The 23,797-nt window shown below is 38.2% G+C and overlaps 1 protein-coding gene across 2 annotated transcripts in view; it reads right to left on the bottom strand.

Annotated features, from left to right (window-relative positions):
* Nucleotides 1-4,340: 4,340 nt before the first annotated feature.
* The window catches only part of G3BP2 (G3BP stress granule assembly factor 2), a 40,915-nt gene continuing 21,458 nt past the window's right edge, over nt 4,341-23,797 (bottom strand). The window contains exons 2-12 of one of the 2 annotated variants that reach the window (XM_072624232.1): nt 23,333-23,451; nt 19,720-19,801; nt 17,909-18,082; nt 16,803-16,893; nt 16,292-16,394; nt 15,544-15,724; nt 14,283-14,381; nt 10,245-10,347; nt 8,709-8,837; nt 7,886-8,004; nt 4,341-7,313 (exon numbers count right to left, since the gene is read on the bottom strand). In XM_072624232.1, coding sequence (XP_072480333.1) covers nt 7,041-7,313; nt 7,886-8,004; nt 8,709-8,837; nt 10,245-10,347; nt 14,283-14,381; nt 15,544-15,724; nt 16,292-16,394; nt 16,803-16,893; nt 17,909-18,082; nt 19,720-19,801; nt 23,333-23,427 — 1,449 coding nt within the window. In that variant the 5' untranslated portion in view covers nt 23,428-23,451 and the 3' untranslated portion in view covers nt 4,341-7,040. The remainder of the gene's footprint in view (nt 7,314-7,885; nt 8,005-8,708; nt 8,838-10,244; nt 10,348-14,282; nt 14,382-15,543; nt 15,725-16,291; nt 16,395-16,802; nt 16,894-17,908; nt 18,083-19,719; nt 19,802-23,332; nt 23,452-23,797) is intronic. The other variant, XM_072624233.1, reaches the window with a different exon arrangement.

Raw genomic sequence — 23,797 nt, 5'->3', positions numbered from 1 at the left:
GTCTAATCTGTTAATTTTAATTGCCCCAAATCATAATTTATCATCTTTTGACAGTACCCTATTTATTTATTCCTACTTTTCCATATCATTCTTCCAAATAATAAAAAAATTATCTTCTAATTAAAAATCCATGTTTACCCTTAATAATATAAATATATCCCAGAACTTCAAAGTGTCTATTCTCAAAAACAAATCACAGTATTCCATACTTAAATTTAGAACTCCATTCAGTAATTCCATTTTAGTATTAGAAAATCCTTAGGGTCACGGTAACTGCATGACACTTTATCCAGGGCATTACCTGCATATTAACACAAAAAGTGGCTAAATACAACTCTCCCATTTTAAAATATTTTAAAGAATAACCCCATGTCCTATTTCACTGTGCTTTTTTGAAATTTTGTTAAACATCAACTCTCATATGCATCATCAAAGGTTTAAGAAAACAATGCCAGTGAATAGCATGATTGAAATCCATTAATTTGCCAGAAATAGTAAGAACACCCACACTAACCAGGAAGAAGGTTAGTCTCTGTTTCTAGTCTTCTGGGACTGGAAAAGTCAGTAATTTATGTTACTCAATAACTTGATCCTCCACAACTTCTCACAACAAATTGGTGTGGTCCTTCCCAGTCCATATACATATTTTCTTCCTTCCCCAAAATCATGTTCTTGAAAACCATTCAATCTAGGTACAGCAAAAGATTACTATCTTTTAAAATGAAAGTAAATTCAACATATTAATAAAAAATGACAACCTAACAAACAGGCCCAAGATTAAGGTAGTCCTCTCTATTTGGCTTTTCTACCACAATTTTGTCAAAGGTAATACAAGTAACTGCTCTGGTTCTTTTACTGAACTGAAAATAAACTGTCAGGAATATGTGATCCATGAAAAGATATTTCACTACATCTTTAAAAGAAAAAATACATCTTAAAATAGCTATAAAAGTACACAAAAATCATACATGCCAGTAATTCTCATACGATTTGAAATAAGGGATCTAGACAACCCACAGAATGGCTACAGGGAAGTAACTCACGGCGAATTCTGCACCCAGAGGCCACGGAATATTGGAGCGAGGGAGATTTCTGTTCCGGAGAGACCTGCAAACCTCTCGCGGGGGGTCCTTCGCACTGCGGACTGGGCGCCGGGACTGGGAGCTGAGCGCAGCCCTGCCGCGGCCGAGGCACCGAGAGGAAAAGATCCGAGCGGGCTTCAGGGATGGGATCTCCAGTGGCCACGCGGGTCCCTCCACCCACAGAGGGACCTGCAAACCTCTCGCAAAAGGTCCATCACGCTGCAGACGCAGAGCCCAGCCCAGACCTGCTGCGGCCGCAGCCACGGCACCGAGAGATACAGATCCGAGCAGGCTTCAGGGACGGGATCCACAGCGGCCGCACAAGTCCCTCCACCCACAAGTGATGGGGGTCGGTGAGAGAGTCTCTTTGGCGGGTCGAGAGGGGAGTGGGGTGCCCCCATAATTCAGGCCCCCCCGGGAGGTAGAAGCTGAGAGGCGGCTGCAGACAGGGGCTCCCCAAGCGGGCAGGAGCCTGGATCCATTGTGGAAGGTCTGTGCATAAACCCCCTGAGGGAACTGAGCCTGAGAGGCGGCCCTGCCCCAACCTGACCACCTGAACTTAATTTCACACTGAATAGCAGCCCTGCCCCCGCCAAAAGCCCTAAGGCTGGAAGCAGCATTTGAATCTCAGACCCCAAACGCTGGCTGGGAGGATCAGGAGGGGAGGTGGGTGTGAGGAGAATATTCAGAGGTCAAGTCACTGGCTGGGAAAATGCCCAGAAAAGGGAAAAGAAATAAGACTATAGAAGGCTACTTTCTTGGAGAACAGGCATTTCCTCCCTTCCTTTCTGATGAGGAAGAACAATGCTTACCATCAGGCAAAGACACAGAAATCAAGGCTTCTGTGTCCCAGCCCACCCAATGGGCTCAGGCCATGGAAGAGCTCAAAAAGAATTTTGAACATCAAGTTAGAGAGGTAGAGGAAAAGCTGGGAAGAGAAATGAGAGACATGAAGTCAAAGCATGAACAGCAGATCAGCTCCCTGCTAAAGGAGACCCAAAAAAATGTTGAAGAAATTAACACCTTGAAAACTAGCCTAACTCAAATGGCAAAAGAGGTTCAAAAAGCCAATGAGGAGAAGAATGCTTTCAAAAGCAGAATTAGCCAAATGGAAAAGGAGATTCAAAAGCTCACTGAAGAAAATAGTTCTTTCAAAATTAGAATGGCACAGATGGAGGCTAATGACTTTATGCAAAACCAAGAAATCACAAAACAAAGACAGAAGAATGGAAAAATGGAAGATAATGTGAAATATCTCATTGGAAAAACAACTGACCTGGAAAATAGATCCAGGAGAGACAATTTAAAAATTATGGGACTACCTGAAAGCCATGATCAAAAGAAGAGCCTAGACATCATCTTTCATGAAATTATCAAGGAAAACTGCCCTGAGATTCTAGAACCAGAGTGCAAAATAAATATTCAAGGAATCCACAGAACACCGCCTGAAAGAGATCCAAAAAGAGAAACTCCTAGGAACATTGTGGCCAAATTCCAGAGTTCCCAGGTCAAGGAGAAAATATTGCAAGCAGCTAGAAAGAAACAATTCAAGTACTGTGGAAATACAATCAGGATAACACAAGATCTAGCAGCCTCTACATTAAGGGATCGAAGGGCATGGAATAGGATATTCCAGAAGTCAAAGGAACTAGGACTAAAACCAAGAATCACCTACCCAGCAAAACTGAGTATAATACTTCAGGGGAAAAATTGGTCTTTCAATGAAATAGAGGATTTTCAAGCATTCTTGATGAAAAGACCAGAGCTGAAAAGAAAATTTGACTTTCAAACACAAGAATGAAGAGAACCATGAAAAGGTGAACAGCAAAGAGAAGTCATAAAGGACTTACTAAAGCTGAACTGTTTACATTCCTACATGGAAAGACAATATTTGTAACTCTTGAAACATTTCAGTATCTGGGTACTGGGTGGGATTACACACACACACATGCACACACACACACATACATAGAGGCAGAGTGCACAGAGTGAATTGAAGAGAATGGGATCATATCTTAAAAAAAAAAATGAAATCAAGCAGTGAGAGAGAAATATATTGGGAGGAGAAAGGGAGAAATTGAATGGGGCAAATTATCTCTCATAAAAGAGGCAAGCAAAAGACTCATCAGTGGAGGGATAATGAGGGGAGGTGAGAGAAAAACATGAAGTCTACTCTCATCACATTCCACTAAAGGAAAGAATAAAATGCACACTCATTTTGGTAGGAAAACCTATCTCACAATACAGGAAAGTGGGGGATAAGGGGACAAGCAGGGTGGGGGGGATGATAGAAGGGAGGGCATGGGGAGGAGAGTGCAATTCGAGGTCGACACTCATGGGGAGAGATAGGATCAAAAGAGAATAGAAGTAATGGGGGACAGGATAGGATGGAGGGAAATATAGTTAGTCCTATACAACATAGCTATTATGGAAGTCATTTGCAAAACTACACAGATTTGGCCTATATTGAATTGCTTGCCTTCCAAAGGGAAGGGGTGGAGAGGGAGGGAGGTAAAGAAGTTGGAACTCAAAGTGTTAGGATCAACTGTTCTTGCCACTGGGAAATAAGAAATACAGGTAAAGGGGTATAGAAAGCTATCTGGCCCTACAGGATAAAAGAGAAGATGGAGACAAGGGCAGAGAGGGATGATAGAAGAGAGAGCAGATTGGTCATAGGGGCAATTAGAATGCTTGGTGTTTGGGGGGGGAGGGGATAAAAGGGGAGAAAATTTGTAACCCAAAATTTTGTGAAAATGAATGTTAAAAGTTAAATAAATAAATTTAATTTAAAAAAAAAAAAGAAATAAGGGATCTAAATTATGTATCCATATCAGATTTTACAAATGTCAAATTATCATCTATGCCAAGAGACTTACGTAACTCTCCCTTTTGATTCTCCAGTGCCTCTTGAAAGACAGTCTAGTTTGGCTCTCGAAGTTGAACTCAGTAGGTAAACTAGAGAATCCGGGATTCTGGGTTTCCTCCTCTAATAGATGAAGGAGTTCTTCTGATATTTCTTATTATTTCTTCTATTCAACATTCTTAAACTTTTACCCCAGACCACTTTTTCTCCTTCTGAGCAATTTTTTAAAAATTTCCTTTTTCATATGTAATCCAGAAGCTATCGGTCTTTGAAAACAAGCTAAACTGAAGGCGATTCCTTCTTTTCACTTTAAACAAGGCTATGTGAAATGCAACTTGGAGAAATATAGTTCTTAAAAACAAAAATCTACAGATTAAATTAAGGACATAGATAAATGCTGCAGACATCAGTAGTTTATTGTATGTTTAGTCAAAACACATTCAAAATGGAAACTCAAAGAATACTTTCCACCGGAAACAATTAACTAGCTTCTACGAGCATATAATGCTTAACACATTACAGCAATAAAGATGGTAATCCACTGTCTTCTATACCTAACTCAAGCCCAAATGGTAAAGCCAGTTGTGTTGAAATGGGATCAGAATAATGGAAAACTACCATTAACAAATCAGCAATTAACAGTCATGGTAGATGAGTCTTTGCTTTTGCTGAAAAAAAGGGGGACAAGAATGTTAAAGTCCACAGTACAGTAGGTGAGCAGTCACCATGTAAACTTCTGTTGGATATTTTCATTAATGATTTAACCATGGTTCTCAAAGAAGCAATACTGAAGCGGAATGGCTCTTTGCTGTTCTAGGTTTCTACACTTCTGTTTGTAATTACTCCTGGTGCCAGAAAGAGTTTATATGGTGGCCGGGTGATGATCAGGCATTAGGAATAACCAAAGGAAGAAAGAGAAGGAGAATGTGGGGTACAAAGGGAGGGGGTGGGGAAGGGCATGAGATATGGGCTAACAGGCTTGAAAGGAAACATGGGTAATAAACTACTTTGAAAAACAGTTTGAAGCAAGGCTTCAAAACTCAAGACCAAAGTCATGTTTTCTGGTGAGGACTTCAAGTACTATACTGAGCTTCTGAAACTGTGAAACAGCTTCAAACAAAAAAAAAAAATCCTTAAACTAGAAATGGAAACCATGAAATGTGTCCCCAAAAAACATATTGAAATAGTGCAAGACTTCCCATCAAACATGGAAGACCTCAGTTTTGGAAAGAAAAATACTAGACAGATATAATTTCACTCACATTACTTAGTACAGGAAAAACAAAAGATGTGCATCATCTGCCAGTTTACTGCAGAGCAAACAGTTGTATAATTCAGAAACAAATTGCTACTCTACCATATGCATTAAAAAAAAAAAGATTTACAATGTAATGAGGTCTTCCATGTTTAAAAGCAGCTTTAAGTGGTCCATTACACTTATCCACTCCACTCCACTCTTAACCTGAAGCATCAGATACTGGAGTTTGCGAAATACCACTGCATACAACTGGGTAATATCCTTTGCTGCTTTGCAGTTTCATTAAACTTTCTATGAAGGCAGGATAGCAAGTAATTCAGTAGTTGCGAACCTTCCTCACAGAATTGCTTAAGATCCATGTAAAAATAAAAAAGGACGTTGCCCCAGCCCTAAATTCTGAGCCACATGGGTACTAGTTCAAGAATTGTGCAAAATGGACAGTTCCCCTCCCAAAACAAGATGCAAACCATTATAGCTGCCCTCTGCTCTGAAAATTGCAGTATCCTCATTTTATTTTAATTGCCACATATAGATCTGATCACTTAAAAAATTATTAGAAATGTACATTAAGTGGATTGACTTTTCAAAAGCACCTCCAAATGCTAAAAGTCAACATTCATTCATCTTCATGCTTTTCGAGTGAAGAGGCAGACCTGGGGACTACTTGTATGTCACCCTCGTCTCCCACCCCTCCCTTATGCCACCGCACCTCCCTCCCACAAAAAGCATCACAGCTGTTAACTGAAGCAAGGGAAAGAACATGCTAGTCACTTTTACTGATTGAAAGATACTGCAATTTTTATACATTTCAATGATTTCTTTGAACATTTTGCAGCTGTTTGGCTTTGCAGCACAGCAAACCATACACTCTACTGTACAGAATCACCAGCGAGACTGGAATGATGTATTAAGAGAAGGCACCATCATGCTTATTACATTACCAGAGAACTAAAAATACAGTAAGGACAATTTTCACTGTACACAGCTTAAAGAAAGGACGAAGGGGAGGAGGAGTGTGTTGAGCAGCCAACCATCCCTGGACTGAAGAGGGGCAGGTAGAAAAATCTTAGATGAGCTACTGCACTGGTCTAATATTCAAGACCAGAGCAATAGAGTTCTGGACCACATTATTTAATTCACACCTAAATGATTTCCCTCTGGAATATACTTAGAGTCTTGTTAAGGTTTACACGTGCAGCAGACCGAATGCCTGCATCCATTTCAGAATCTATTCTCTATCTAGAGAAGAAGTAGGAGGACTCTGTTTTCCTGCTGCCTCCTCCTGCAGATGTCAACAGAACTGCGTTCAGAGTACCCATTAGTGCATTCTGATAAGTGCATAACACGAGTTTGTCTTTGTTTTTTCTTTTGTTGTTGGTGGTGGGTTTTGTGTATTTTTTTAGCCAAGTGTTCTTTAAAAAAAAAAAAAAAGGCAATTCTCCAATTGCACAAATTGCACTATTGATGTTTCCAACAGTAATAGGCAGAAACAGTCACACTTAAACAAAATGTGCAGCAGAGGATTTCTGACTGAAAAGGACCCGAATTCAGTTGGGCATGTCTTTTAGGTTCACTTTTGATGCAGGTCATTTAAGATACTGGTCATTTCTCAGTCCTTAATTCTCCAAGTCTAGATTTATAAATTAACAATGTGAATCCTGCTGTGAAATTGGGGAAAGAATGTCCACCTCAATTTAACTGGTAACCAAAGGATGCTTTTCACATCAAAGAAATGATCAAAAAGGCTGTGTCACATTCCAAAGCCAAAAAAATTAACAAGAATGCAAACACGACGAATAATGTACCACTGCCAAGACTGTCTGCCAACAGTGGGATTTCAGCGACGCTGTCCTGTGAAACGGCCTTCCATCTGCCCAGTGCCTCTTCCAGAGCCAAGTTTCTGTGCCATGCCGCCTCTTGGAGGAGGTCCTCTTCCATCCCGGTCACGCATCATTCCACCGCCCACCAGGCCACGAGGACCTCCAGGACCCCGATCATTGCGCCGAAGATCTCTACGGTCATCACCTCCACCTCTAGTTTCTCGCTCTCTTGCTGCTCTTGTTTTTTTCTCTTCTACATTCAAGCGGACTTCCCCACGGAACATAATTGGCTTTAAAAAGGAGAGAAGATTTAAGTAGTTCAATCAGATACTCAGTCACTAACTTCCACAGAAAAAGGAAAATTCTTTAATAAAAAAAAAAAAAAAAACAGCAACAGCCAAACACCAAGGCCCAATCAACCTTCCCACTTCCCTTGTTAGCAATCCTGAGGTTCTACCTCCCACCCTCTCCAAGTACTAAAATACAGATAATTATGTAGCCTCCTCACTAATGGCAAGCTATGAAAAACACATTGATATTTGATAACTTATTATTCACATAATTACCAAGGAATGCACTGATTTGTCATAGGATTGTAGTATTTAGAGTTGAAGAAGTTCATAAAGTTTTGAAATTATGCTCAAGATTACATAGATAATAAGGAACAGAAATGGATAATTCAGCATCTTAATTCCAAATCCACTGCTTTTACCTCTCCACCCCAAAGATGTCTACAGTAACAACCTCAGAGGAGTTCCTTCCAACTCTTTATCTATGAAACTATGAAACTAACAAATTTCATCAGTGCTGTAAGACAGAACAGAAAGATCACACTACTTCAGATAAACGTGAGATAACTTACTTTTGCAACTAAGATTCTCTGAACTGGCTCAGAGTCATCAAAAACCACAAATCCAAAATTTGGTAGCTTTCCACCAACTCCTTTAGTATTAATGCGAAGTTCCACTACATTTCCGAAACCTACAAAAACAGAATAGCGCATAGGAAGCCTAAGTCTTCAATCCTTAAAAAAGAAGAGTTTTTAACACTTCTCAAAAGTTTTCATTGTACAACTTAAACATTTTAATAGTTTTATTCTAAACTGAAACAAAAGATAGTTTTAGACAAGGAAACACGGTTATCCACCTAACTGGGGACAACTGAAGTTCAATCCCTACTTTTAATGCTGAAGAGAAGACTCCTAGAACCAGCTCAATTGTGGAAGGAGGTGGCAGCAACTAATAACAGTCAGTATCTGCACCTTACTGTTGACTGCAGTCAGGAATTCCTGTCTTTCCCTCTAAGTCCCTGCATGTCTGCAGAAAGTCCATACTCCTGATTCTAGTCCCACTCCCCTGGCCCATCTGCATATACTGAACTACTTTACTCAACTCCAAGGTCTATATTCTTTCTCCATGCTCCCCTATCTTAGCACATGTCACAGAAGGTAGCCAGAATGGTGTGTCATGTTCTTATGATTTTTTGAAAAATTGCCAGAAACTGGCAACTTTCTGAAGAAATAGTAATGGGCAAGTGACAAAATATGAAAAGGAAGCAAGAACTCTGCCTCACTCCATGGCCAAGAAAAGTCAGTACTTCAGCTCTTCCTGGAGTGCCTGTGCTTACTTTAAAAATAAAATAAGTTGTTTAAAAAGAAAACATTTAAAAAAAAGAAGAAAACTTACTCATGAAGAATTCCTTCAACTCGTTTTCATCAATGTCGTGGGGCAAGTTACCCACAAAGAGCTGGTGACTGTCTGGGTAACGGATTATTCTCCGATTATCTGACTCGTTCTGCTCCATATCTCCTCGGCCTACGAACAAAGAGGGCACAATTCTTAGGAGTTCAAAAATTGTCACTGTCGTGCCATTTATTTCTGAATGTATCCCTCTCTTCGCTATTCAACAAGCTATTGAACAGGTTAAAAAAAAGTGCAACAAAACAAGCCAACAGGTCAAGAGTCTGACATGACAGAGTATACAACATTCCCTATTCTAAAGTTCCTCATCTCTGCAAAGGAGGGGAGAAGGGACATTTTCTTTCTCTCTTCTCCTACATCAAGCTCAGTCATAAATTCCAGTATTCCAGTTTTCTTTTCCTTCTTTTGTTTCATTTACTTTTTTAAAATTCCTCAATCAAGATATGCTTTCGATTTCTTCAGAACAGGAAAAGTCCTCACAGAAGAAACAAAAATTTCTAAATGGAATTTTACCAAATTATATTGACTGTGTTTGGTATCTAATTAAACATCACACTCAGATGAAAAATGTAAAAAGAGCACTCAACTTGGAATAAGAAAGACCTGGATTCCAATTCTGCTGTTCAGCCTTACAAGCTGGGTGATCCTGGGTAGGTCTCTTCCCTTCTCTGTGCCTGTTTCCTCATCTATAAAATGGGGGAATCAGACTGCATGATGTCAAAGGCTCCTTCCAGGTTTGAAGAGATGACCCTGGGACAGCTCTAGAACTCTTTACACTTCTCAAAGTATCATAACACAACATAACCTCCAAAAGGTGCCCAGAGGTTCTAGCATATTCTGACGCCTGCTCTACTGATTACTTAGGAAAAAGTCATGGAGGCCATCAAGAAAGGAAAAAGAGGTTCTTGGCAGCCACGTCTGAATTTTCACAATCAAATTTTAAAGAGTCTGTCAACAATTTTCTAGACCAGTCCACTGAAGGGGTGGGGAACCTGCAGACTCAAAGACACAAGTGGCCCTCTAGGTCCTTAAGTGCAGCCCTCTGACTGAACTCAAACTTCACAGAACAAATTCAGCTATTTATGAAGAGTTAAGTGGTTACGAGCTTTGGTCCCAGAGCTGAGGAGACAGAGCAAAGGCACCAGAGAGAGAACATGAATCCATTCATTAGGTGCAGTGACCGCCTCGCATGATGCTCCTTAGCCATTTCTCTGTTTCAAGGAAGCATGCAGGGAGAATGGGAAATGGGGGTACAGTCAAACAGCTGATATAAAAACAAAAGCCAGCAGTGGAATATTCCTTGCAGGGGAGGGTCTGGACCTGTGATTCAGTCAATGCAGGGAACTTCTCTACATTTTACTATCCACAGTAAAACCTTTTTTTGGTCAACTCGTTGTCATAGTATGTGCTTGCTTTCAGCAGATTTTGCTGACCACAAAGTACCAAGCATTCTCAATTAAGAATGATTTTTACTGAAAATGCTTTAAATGCTGCTTGCCAAAACCAACAAAAGAGGCTTACCTGGCCTTGGTCCCCTGGGTGGGAAGCCAGGTCTCTCTCTCGGACGCTGTTCACGCACACGAGGCGGCTGAGATTGAGCTTCAGATTTAGTTTCAATTCTTGGCTGAAATGGGAGAAAAAAGTACTATTACACAATATGCTAACATAGCACCTGAGATACAGCAGGTACTTGTAAAATTTAAATAATTATAAACAGCTCACAAGTATCTGTAATGATAATTGAGGGAAGAATTCAATATAAAGACCTATCAATGTGAAAAATAATCTTTTTCAGGTATTCTGTACCAATCTAGGACTGTAGGGTAGTCTCTCTATTCTTCACGGAAGCCAATTAAAAATGAATTCTGATTTATTATGGCTGGATCAAGGACAGATCCAATAACAAATTAAAGAAATTCTTATGCAGACAAATTTATACAAAGTAATGGGCTTCCAACCAGATTGGTAAGAAAAACATGCAGAAGATAACATGGAATTGCACCATCAGTCATAGTCCATTAAGAATTAACTAAGTAGCAAAGGAAAAGAAATCCAAACAGTTGTTCTACTTTCCCAATCACAAATCATCAGATAATACCAGAAGATAGCAAAAAAAAAAAAGGTACATCTAGAAATACTCTCAAACAAGCTTAAATACCCATTCCACGGAAAGATATTTTTAAAACTTATACACCCCCTATTCTTTTAAAATTAAAAGCAGACCACTAATTCCTTCTGAAGCCTAAATACTACAGGTTTTAAGTCTGCAGGTAAAGGCAGAAGCCCAATAATTTTGTTATGACATCTCATTTGGTCAAAGAGAAGTTCCTTGATATTGTTAAATTACTAAGACTGATTTCCCCCTCAACTATTTCCTTACTGTTCTTTCTTACACAAACTGATAACTATTCAACTGTTGACTCTGCTTTGCTTAAAATGTCCAGAAGAAAGTTGGAAGGCACCTTAGGTCATTTAATCCAACTCCTGCTCCATTTTACAAATGAGGGAACAATGTTATTCTAGTCTTTGAATTAAACAAATAATGACTATGAGTGATTCTTGCCTCTGAACAGAGTTAACAGATCTAGTCTTCTTATTCCTGCTGCATAGTGACATGGAGGACCTTCTGCTCTCCATTAAAAAAGCCACCACTGGGATCATGACTCAATTGTAAGGTCTCTTTCAAAGAAACAAACTGCAATTGACTGCTCTAGGCTTTCAGAATACCACTACTATAAAAAGCACATCATTCTTTAGCGTTATGGAACAAAAACCCACAAACCAGTCTGGAAGCCAGCGTTCAAACCTAGTTTCTATTGCATCAACTGGACAAAATTCAGCCAAGTCACTGTACATCTAACCTCAGTTTCTTCAATTCAAGGACAGCTGAAAATTTATGATAATAACTTTTTGAAATCTAACAAATCAGAGATGCTAAAATCTGTGTAATCTAAAATCAGAGAAACTGCAAAGAATCATAACTGAAGATTTTAAATAAAACTATGTCAAAGTAGTATTCTGCTTTTGGATAGTAAATACAGAGCTGGTCTTTGTATCAATAAGAGCTGAACTCAGGTCCTCCCTTTGCCATGTTCTAGCTATTGGACCATGAATAACTCACTCACTTGGCCTCTGAGGGCCTCAGGCAACCCTCTGTGACTTTTCAGTTATAGGTGAGTTGCTTATCTGCATCTGAATCAATGCAGTTTACCTTTCAGGAGCTCCATGAAATACCAGAGTTTGAGTTCTAGCTCCTCGACTTTAATTAGCTTTATAACTCAGGGCAAATGACTAACTTTTCTGAATTTCATTTTGAGCAAATCCTAACAGCCTCCAGACAAGCCTATTGTGAGGATCAAACAAGATCATATGCAATAAGAAACACTACACAACAATCATAGGATTTCACTAAGAACTGTTGCTACACATCAAAACAGGTTTTTGTTTAAAAATGATTAAAACAGCATCTTAATGAAATTGTCATTTGAAACTCACATGAGAAAACTAAATTTCTTTATATTTCTTAAATGCACCTTTTTCAAGTTTTATCTTTAAAAACAGGACTATAGAACCCTTAGCTGATACTTTCTCTTCTGTGTTCAAAATGAACTAAGTAAAAAGAATTACAAGTAAAACTAAAAAGATCACAGTGTGTATGGACACACTCAACCCTCTAAAGGGGGAGAAGCCTCAAGCCACTATCCAAAATCTGCAAATAAATTCCAAACCTCATCATCACTGATGTTTCATTACTACATCCATGCATACTGATGCCCTGAATAAGGAGGGGAAAAATAAGCCAGAAGGTGAACAAGGTTTCTTTTAGTGATCTTATAGAAGTGCTAATGCTGTCCATTCTCACTCATTTTGGTTTGATAATTCAATGAAAATTGGCTGACAGTGAGCTTAATAATATAACTTCAAACTCTGGAGTATTACTGGAAAAGGTGGGGAGGAAGTCATGTGGTGGAAGGTGGGAAACACTAAACATTTTGCCTGAGTGTTTGTAAAAGTGCCAAGTCCTACAAATAGAGGTCACTATCAAAAATGACTATTTAGAGAGCTTCAGGAAAGATAGAGATGGTAACCAGTTACTAGTCATTAAAAAACAGCTGAACATATACTATTTTATATGAACTAGTCGATTTCCAGTAAATTCTCTCATCACCACATTAACTTGCTGATTTGTATATTTATACTTCAAGTACCCTAGAATTTTGTATCATTTGATATGACCATACACACACACACACACACACACACACACACACACACACATATGCATTACATTAGAATCTTATTCAGAGTTTCTGAATAAAACAACAGCTTTTTAGAAGACAAATATCCATTATCTTGGAAAAGGTGACTGACAGCAATCCACTTGTGTCACTGGCAAGGACATATTTTTCATTTGCTCCCAGTCCTGGGAAAACTAACGTTATGTCCATGACATCAGACTATATAAGGACAAGAAAATCCTTTTAAATCACTATATATGCTACAGCTAAACAAGTGCCTTTAGAAACCAAATGAGGTATTTTAAAAACATAAAGAGAACATAAAAATTTTAATAGAAAAATATTAGCAAATATGAAGTTAATTTCCCTTTTCAGTTAGCTGAGAAACCTAGAAAATCCATGAACACACACACACACACAAACACACAAATAAAATTGACAAAAAGAAAGGTTCTATGAAAACTGAGCAACACCACAACAAGTTTAATGGCAGTACATTATCACAAGGAGTATGGGGAAAAAAAACCACACACAATGGTTTTAAAGACCCAAAGGTCACATTATTTCAAAGAGTTCTTGCTGAAAAAATGTCAGAAATCATTCAGGAGAACTTTAAAGACTGAATTTTAAAAAATCACAGGAAATTAGGCTAGTTATTTCAAAACTAAAAACCAATTTTGATGCTTGATCTAAAATTCTGCCTGGATGGAAAGCTCAATTATCTATTTGGAAAATACTTCCTTAGCATAAATGTGACCATCGATTCTGATATGACCTAAGACAATGCCTCCAGAAACTTTGTAATGAGTTACATTACCAGTATTTTTCAAAGGTCTGACACTAGTCTGCAAAATACTTGAGCAGTAAATGAACACTACAGTCATAAGTTGGTACAGGCTCCATTTTATAAGATGTGAACCACACATGACTGACAAAATAAAAGAAATTTTCTATTTTGACAATTTGTGCTTTTCCAAAGTAATTAAATTCCTCACAGGCTGAATAATTAGAAGACCCAAAACTCCTTGCTATAAATTTTTTAAAATGAAAATTAGCACCTCTAGATATTTTCTGAAAAAGCCTTTAAGTTATAATATATACTCTGGAGGCCAACTTAATCTGCATTCTCAACACTCATACCTCAAATACCACCTATTCGTATATAATGGAGATTCAGCATTTAAAGTGAGTGCATAAACATGTAAGACAAGTTGGTTTTTTTGTATGCTTAAGCAAATGACAATTTCTGAGTGACTTATAAAAAAGTAAGCAATTGGCAATGTAACAAGGATACAATCCAATGTGTTCACAGATTGGTTACCTGTGAGACTGGTGCTTTAACATGGGGTGGAATTCCAGAGGAAGAAACAGTACCACTAGGAGGCAGGTTTTTACTGGTCACTGAAGCCCAGGAGAAAGCCTGCAGGAAATGCAACAAACCTAGACTACTAATCATGGAAAACCACCAACATTTCTATAGGGAAACTTCCAAACACATATTTTCTGTTCATTTCTAAACTATTTAGTTATGAAGACAACTCAGTACAGGCATACACATGCCAGCCTATGTGCCCACTTTCAAAAGCTCCTCAATTACAAGAGCCCACTTATTAAATAATGAATGATTCCAAATGTTTAGATTACAACAAGCTCCTCCACGTGGCACACCACAAAAAAAATACTATGGAGGAGTGAGCGGCCAACAAAACCATACTACTGCTCTTGTAGGAAAATCCTGACCCTAGTGATTCAAGTAGTGCCCCCCACTCCACCTCCACCTCACCTTTTATCCCTTCAGAGAGAGATAGGTGGGGTGGAAGGGACAGAGTAACTCACTGGAAAGACTGGCAGACATTCCCCAATCCCTTATATGATGTACTTCCTCCAAGAGTAGCACACTTTCCCATTACCCAGAATAAATCTTAGTCTTCCAAAAATCTCAAGAAATAATTTCACTACTAGTTTTGTTGAATATAAATCACATTCAGAAAAAGGGATTAAAGTAGATTTAAATAATAATCTATGAATGTGAAATCTGTCCAGACATTTTTATCAACTTGAATATAATCTTCATTAACTAAATGCCTAATCCAGACTAACTGGTACCATAAGAACAAAAAGAACCTCATTTAAAAATGGAAACAAGACTTATTTCCAAAATTTTCTAGTAAACTCCTTTGTTTAGGAAGGGTCTGTGTTATAACTTCAACTTCTCAGTTCAAATTTTCGTCTGTGTCCAAAGGATGCTACAGTATACAGTGAAAGAGCCATTTCGTCTTAACTGCAGAATATCCAGATACTGTATTAGATGCAGCACGTTTGTGACTGAGCATCATTAAATCAATCATTACAACACTGTCTAGGGACCTTTTAAGAAAAAACAAACACAAATATGAAAATCTATGTTCAGGTATTTAAGATCAAAAGCTCAAACAGCAACTTTCCAATATAAAAATGAATATCCATGAATTCCTGTATGCATCTTAATATATTCACTTCTTTAAAGTAAGCTGAACGTATGTACTGCACTGTGGAGGAACACTCAGTGCTATCGATCTACAAAGAGACCACTTTGATCTCACCTTTGGCGGTTCCTGGGGCAGAGAAACAGGCTCGGCAGGAGGTGGAGAAGTCGACTTCTCCTCTAGTTCTTCCAAGTTCTTCTCCTCCACTGAAGGTTTAAGCTCCTCAGTCTTTGTCTCCGATTCTGGCTCCGGTTCAGGATCATGAGAAGATTCTTCCAAAGGCTCCTCTATTCCATTACTATGACAAGATATTTTGTTCACTCGCAAACGTCTAATTGAAACTACTGGTTGAAATTAAAGAGCAATCCAATTTCCAATCTTCAGTTTCATGGGTGTTTAACTACGCATAAATGGGTTTTGTAATTCTTTTGGAAGAAAATGACGAACAGCAAGGGCCAAAGAATAAATGATTGGCAACATTGCTCCACCCCAATCAGCTAAGAAAGGAGAGTGATCCCCTACTCGTCAGCGTCTAATTACTAGTGGATTTACACTGTTTTCAGTCCAGAGTGTCAACTGTCAATTCCTCAACTTTACAAACATAGTAAATTCAGAGTCCATGATACTTTTTTCTGAAGCTTAATAAAAGTTTTATATGATTGTGCATTAAATTAATGACCCCAGCTCCTCTAAGAAGGGGGACAGAAGAAGACATGTTGCACTTAGCACATAGTAGGTACTTCAATGACATCTGATTGATAAAGTTCAACAACTGATGTATTAATTTACCTCTCCCACCTCCATGGTACTTCTACAAAAACAAATGCCCTTTGGCACAATGTAACAATGTCAGAGCCATTCTTACGTTACAGGGTGACTTTCATAGTAAGCGCTGCTGGCGTTTTCTTGCACTGGTTCAGGGGTCGGCTGACGTTCTTCCTGTTCCTCTTCTACTTCCTCTTCTGACTCTGACAAACATTATATAAAACATAGCATCTCTCTCTCCAGGAAACAGAAGACCAAATTTTTGAAAAACATATATTTTTAATCTCCTTAGGAGACTGATGTGAATATTAAAAAGACTGCTTTTGTAATACCTGCCAATCAACCTGCCAATATCGCAAAATTTTTCATCTTTCCACAAAGGTAAATTGTGAGCTCAGAACATATGGCTTTCAAATTGTACCCCACACTCTCTGCCAGCTGGCAAAGTGAATCATTTTTGTCATCAAGGTTGTGTTTCAGAAGATTTTTAACAGAATAAAATTGTGAGTGTGCAAAGGTAAAAAAAAATTTCAATTTTAAAAAAGTGGGACCCAATAAGGATTTAAGTTTTAACTCAGAATCTTGGATGCTTACTTATTAATTACCCTTACCCTCATCAAGTTCAGGTTCAGAATCACAGAACACTTCATCCTCATAACGGAACATGTCATTATGAACATAAAATTTATTTGGAACAGATCCCTGCAGGAAAAGGATAAAAAATCCATCAGTAACCATGTACAACATTGAAATTCAAATATATATTTTGAAACCACATATATACATAACTGAGCTTTCATATACAATTACCAAATTTTTTCTTAAATTTCAATAGGCAATTATTTCTACTATATAATACAAAACATTACCTAACATGCTGAACCACTAAAACTTCTGCTTTTGAGTTCTACATGGTGCAAGCATATCCCATATCATTTGTCCCAATCAAGTTTCACCACTGTGACACTTAGCCATTATAACCAGACCCTACTGAAACACTACCACCTAATAATTTGAGACAGCACTTGGATACCCAAGCATCAGTATGCAGTCCTATGATTTACTGCATATTGTCTTTTGCATTTTTTTTTTTTGCCTATTTCATGTTTTCATAGAACTGAGGACACTGGGTTGGGAGTTATCACTTATGGAGCACTTTTTAATCTGGTAGATGGAGACCTTTAAAAATAAATAAAAGAAGAAAGTAATTGAATTCAAGGACTTTGAGTAAAAAAAAAACATCAGGAAGGAGTAGCTTACTGGACAATGTAATCATTTAAAAACATAACCTGTTATAGATATAGCAGAAGAGTCACTGGATTATTTTCTGAAAACTTAAAATGATCTATTTAATTATTTCTAAAATAATGCTTACTTTTCAATTTCCAATAACAATTACAAATTGATAGATGCCATGAATTATACTAACAGGCTCCAAATATATCTTTTAAAATTAGCAATATATTTACTACCTGTATGACCTTGGACAAGTTACTTCATCTCCTAAAGGCCTCTGTTTCCTCATCTGTAAAATGAGAGGATTGGAATAGGTGGCTTCTACAGTCATCCATTCCATTAAGGCTTCCAACTCTAAATCTATGAGCCTATGACTTTAATATAGAAATTGAAACAAGTGGAGGAGATATTTTTTGCATGCTTAACCAGCATTCAGTTAGAACCGGGGGCACCGACAAAAATGAAAACTCAAGGAACTTACTTCAGGAGCCAGGACAAAGGTTTGCATAAACTTCCTGTCTGGTTGTCCACTATTGGAAAGCAAACCCATGACCTGAACAACTACTCCATCACTCAAGGTTGCATGAGCATCCACATGACGAATCTTAGTATGACACTCACTGAACTTCAGAGACAATACCTTATGGTGAATATCCTTTTAAAAAGAGAAACAAAAAAGCCAAGACTTAGGAGAGAGTTCAGGGGGAAAAATACATTCATATATTGCAACTCAAATCATTTTGCACAGCAGTCTGGTAACATAGGGAACATTTTTTTTTTTTAATTAAACCTTTTGATGCAATAATCCACTATTGGGAATGAAGTATTATCATTTGTAATGGCAAAAACCAAACAAAGCTGGAAACAATCTAAATGCTCAAGAAGAAGGCTGAATAAATTTTGGCTTATTAATGTAAAATTTGGAGGTATTTTGCTTCAGACTTGTGATTTCATCAATGTAAGGGGCTCTCTCTCATTGATGACAATCGCTCTACCAACACAAATCAACAAATACAGTGGAACAATTAAAATGGATATGTATGAAAAATATAAAGAAATCTGGAAAAACATATAAAAAGTAACAAACTCAAAGAAGAACACATTCCAGCTACGATTCTTTTAAAAATCAGAATAAATTTATAAGGATGAGCCAAAAACTTGAAGGAGATGGAATAACTGATATTTGAATAAAAAATAACTTCAAAATTTAATTTTGCTGATATTTGAATATAAAATTATAGTAAGATTTTAATACATTAGACATGAAAAACATAACACTGAACAATGCCCTTGTTTATTATTCCCTAATATAGCCCTTCATCACTTATGATCTAAATTACCCAACTCCCTTCCAACCAATTTACTTTTTGCATACCTCCCACTCACCCAAAATCAATCCCACCAGATAACTCTAAAATCATTGCTTTTATCTTGTTACTCAAGCTCAAAAACAGACAAACAAACAAATCCAAGGCCCCAAGTGAATTCCAAGCAAAGCTATTTATCTGATCTACTGCCTAATCTTACCAACCATTTCAGGATACTCCAGGCAGGCTCCCTCAGTACCTCTGACTCACCCAAGAGACACTGGCACATTCATATTCACTTTCATGACAGTATTCAATCAGTTCCTCTTTTTTCAATGCTAACTCTGACAGAGAATCTAAATCTTATCCTCCTCTCAGGGCCTGGGTGAAATCCCACTTCCTCAATAGCCTTTCTTCATTACAAAATGCAATAAGACATGTAAAGTGCTTTGTGACAGGGATAGTAGACTTTCACATGTTCTCATTTGAACCTAACAACCCCGAGAGGAAAGGGCTATTATTACCCCATTTTTAAATTGGGAAAACTGAGGTTGAAAAGAGGTCCAAGGGTCACACAGCGAAGTATCTGAGGCAAAATTTGAACTCAAAGTCTCCTGACTTCAAGTTTACCACTGTCTACTATGCCACCCAGCTACCCATCACCATTCACTACCCATTCACTTTTGCTTCTTTGATTCCTATAGCGCTACTGCCACTGCACAATTTGGCTATGAGGTACACAGTGTCACACACGGCTCTCAATTAAACTCATGTGACTGTCACTGTTTGTTCTGTTATTTGTACTCAAGAACAAGGATCACATCTGCTTTTGTATCTTCAAAGCACTTGGCACAGAACGGGGCACATTAAATACTTAAATAACTATATTCAACAAATACTTTTGAATGTTAAGTGTTACGCTAAGTTTTCATTTTGTCCAGCCATTCCAACCCACATCTCTTGGCAAGGAAGAAAATTCACCTACGTTTTGGCCATATACTGCTTCCTGGGGTTTCCCACTAGCATCCACTCCACCATGAACATAGGAAGAATTCCTACCATAAAACCTGTAAAGACAATGGAATGGTTATTACTGCATTCATCAAGTATTTTTTCAAACTATACTATGGCAATATTAACAGTTCATCAAAAAATTTAATGTATCATATAAACATGAGAAGCCCACCTTTTGCCAAAGAAAATTGAGAATATTTGCCTTGGGCTCACCCTTCTACCCTTCTTTGCATCACAAAACCCCTCACTCTCTCCTCTTTTCTTTCAGTATCTGATAATGGAGGCCCTTTTTGTTATGGGCCCTTGATCCAAACCTCGCTTGTCTTCTTCAACAGATTGCTACTCAACCTATCTGGTCCCCCCCATCCTGAATCTCTCCCATTTGTTCATTTCTTCCTTATTATATTCAAATATATCCACATCCAAATGTCCTCCATCTTAAAAGCTGTCTACACTTATGATTTCTACTTTTTCTCTTCTCACTTACTTTTCAATCTTTTGCAGTCTGTATTTTGACCTCATCAATTAACTGAAACTACTCTCTCCAAAACTGCCAACAATCTCTCCAGTGCCAACTCTGAGGGTCTCTTCTTAGTCTTCCTTCTTAGGTTGAATGACACTGTTCTCAAACTTCTTCTGGCCCTGCCCTCTTCTCTGAGCTTCTGTGACACTCTCCTCTCTCCTGGTTCTCTTTCTGAGTATCCTTTAATGGTGCAGCATCTATATTATGTCCCCACCAACAGTGGTTCTACTCCAAGGCTCTGTCCTGGGCCCTTTTCTCTTATACTCTTCAGCTTGGTGACCTCAGCTTCTATAAACTTAATTATCATTTCCATTCAGGTAACACACATCAGATTTTCTAGCATAAGGCTCTTTCCTAACCTTCAGGTCCACACCTCCAATTGTCAAATGTTTATTTCAAACTGGATGCCCCAGAAACATCTCAAATTCAACAAATCCAAAACAGAACTTATTATTCTTCCTACAAAGCCAAGCCATCTTCCAAACTTTCTCATTTACAAGGAAAAGGGCTTACCAGACTGATACTGGTTAAAAAAAAGATTAATCTGTGGAACAGATTAGATATGCAATATACCAGAAGCAAACAACATAACAAGAGTGCTTTATGAATCTAAAGAGACAAAATAATGAGTATAAAGATGCACTATTTGATTAAAAAAAAACTGTTGGGGAATGTAGAAAACAATACAGCAGAATTATCTCACACCACTTTACCAAGAAAAACTCCAAATGGATACATGACTCAGAAGTAAAAGATTACATAATAAACAAATTAGAGGAACAGGAAAGGAAATAAGCTTTTCTAAGTATGGATGGGGGAAGAGTTCATGACCAAATAAGGACTAGATAGGATCACAGAACATAAGATGGACCATTTGGGATTACATAAAATTCAAGATTTTGAACAAATAAAACAAATGAAGCTAAAATTAGACAGAAAACAGGTTAACAGGGAAAAAAATTTTTGCAAAGATCTCATGTACGAGATATGAAAAAAACAAGATTCATTCACCAAATAATCAGGATCAACAACTATATGAAAAAAATATTCCGAGTAACTAATAATTAATGAAAAGCAAAATAAAAGAATTATGAAGTTCTACCTCACATTTATCGGGATGGCAAAGATGACCAAAAAAATGGAAAACGACAATTTTTAGAGCCACACTAATGAATTATTGGCATAGCTGTGAATTGTTCCAGTCATTCTGCAAAGCAGTGTAGAACAATGTCCTGAAACTGTAAACTGGGCATACCCTCTGATCCAGTGATACCCCCAAAGAGATTAGAAAATGAAGAAAACGGTCCAATGCACAAAAACATGTCCAGTATGTCTTTTTGTAAAAGCAAAGAATTAAAAACTAAGAAGGTGCGTATCCACTGGAGAATAAAGAAATTATGGTATAGAAATGAAACTTGAGAAAAATCGCATGAACTCATGAAGACTAAATTGATCAAAACTCAGGAAAATGATTCATCCTACAAGAAAAACAATTCTGAAATAATTAAGAACCCTGATAAGGCAACGACCTGGGGAAGAATGTTACCCACCTCCTGACAGAGAGGTGATAGACGTATTACAGAAGGAAACATAATATTTCTGAATAGGATCAATGTGGGAATCTGTTTTATCTGACTATGCAGATTCGTTTCAAGGGATTTGCTCCCCCTCACCCACACCAATCTGAGGAAATGGCAGGGAGAAGGAGACTGGCAATACATCCAGGGAAAAGTGTCATTTATGCATTTTTTTTAACATATAGAGAAGTGATAATGAAAAGAAAAAGGCAAGTTGAAAGTTCTGTTGAATTAAAAGTGGTATGGTGGACAGAGCTGGCAGCAAAGCCAGGAAAACCTGGGACTGGGTCTTCCCTCTGACACTTACTTAACCATTAAGTGTTCTAACCAACTAAGACTCTAAGTTGATGAAAAGGTACAGACCTGCATTGCTAGGGAGAGTTCCTTACTGGAAGCACCTTACACCAGGTACTCTCCCTAGCCCTTAAAAGGAAAAATAAACTTCACTTTGCTAGTTTTACACAGTATTTGTTAATTTCACTATAAAAATTCTTAAAACTTCCCCATTTCTGTAAAAAAAACCCAAAACTATCATCTTCCTTACTGATTGCATTTTCCTACATTTATAGCCTCAACTCTTCTCCCTCACCTCCCACATCCAAATGCACTGCCAAATCTTTCTATGTTTACCTTTCTCCTATTTAACACCATCTCCCAACACAGTCAGCATCAGAGCTCAGGCCTCCATCATGTCTCACCTGGACAACTGCAGCAGTCATATTCTGTCAGTGTCTCTGTCTCTCCCTGCTCCAATCAATCCTCCACAGAGCTGCCAAAGTGATTTTAAGTGCCCCCAACTCAAATTCCGACAGCTTTTCTACTGATTCCGTGATAACACAAACTCTGTTCAGCTTTTAAAGCCCTTCTCAACCTGGTCCCAAGCTCTCTTTCTAACTTCATGATATACTCCTTCCTTTCCTGCCCTCTACAGTCCAGCCTAACTGGGCTTATCTCCTTCAACCAGCTAGACAAGACTTTTTATGACCTCCCATCTGCTGGCGCCCTCCATCCCTAATTATTCTGTATTCACTTTAGATGAACTTACTGATGTACATACATGTGGTCTCCTTAGACAAAAGGCAAGATCCTTAAGTAGGAATTGTTTCCTATTTGGTCTTTGTATCCCTGGCATTTAGTTCAATGCATTAGGAAAGACTTACTGATTAACTGAATCAAGTCTTTTGGGTTTTCCCCCTATATACAATAAACTCTATGAATCCAGAGAAGGTAGAAATAAAGCATTTGGATTAGTGTCAATATTCTGAAAAGAGATTCATAGAATTTAGAATAAAAAAATAAAACCAGGGGGCACAAGTTAAGGTACCACATTCAAGAGTGAGAGAAACTGATAGATAAAAACCGAAAGAAAGGAGGGCTGAATAGAAACGCTAACTATCCAAGGACTTGAGTAACTCAACGCAGTCTCATATGATACTGAGCACAACAACACTGTCTTTAATTTTGACTGTGTGTTTTCTCATTACCTGTGCAAGTATTCTGGAGCCTTATTCAACAGAGTGTAGTACTGCCTCACAAATTCCCGCCCAACGAGCAGGGGACTTGGCTTCTCCATCACCATTTCTTTGCTGCGCAATGTCGAATGCTGTAAGAGAAAAACAAGAAGCGTAACTGGACAAGCCATGACCTTGGCCATGAGACAAACACACAGGTGACATGATGTGGAGGAGCCAGACTCAGACAGGGAAATCATCAGAAGGGAGTAAGGGCCTAAATCAAGGGCAGCAATGAGTTCATCTTCACAAACTAAGACACAGTGCAGAGACTATTGCTGTGAACCAGTGTTTAAGCACATGTTCCTATGCTGCCTCAGGATCCTGTCTCCTCTCCAGGGCCTTCCCACAGAGCCACACGACAGCCAGGGATCTGACATGTCCATCTCTGCTCTGTCTTTCTCCAGGACCTTTCCAGCAAGCCCCCATCAGGTCTGT

The sequence above is a fragment of the Notamacropus eugenii genome, chromosome 7 (assembly GCF_028372415.1).
Source record: "Notamacropus eugenii isolate mMacEug1 chromosome 7, mMacEug1.pri_v2, whole genome shotgun sequence".
In the NCBI taxonomy this organism is placed as follows: Eukaryota; Metazoa; Chordata; class Mammalia; order Diprotodontia; family Macropodidae; genus Notamacropus; species Notamacropus eugenii.
This window is presented reverse-complemented; position numbering and strand designations above follow the sequence as displayed.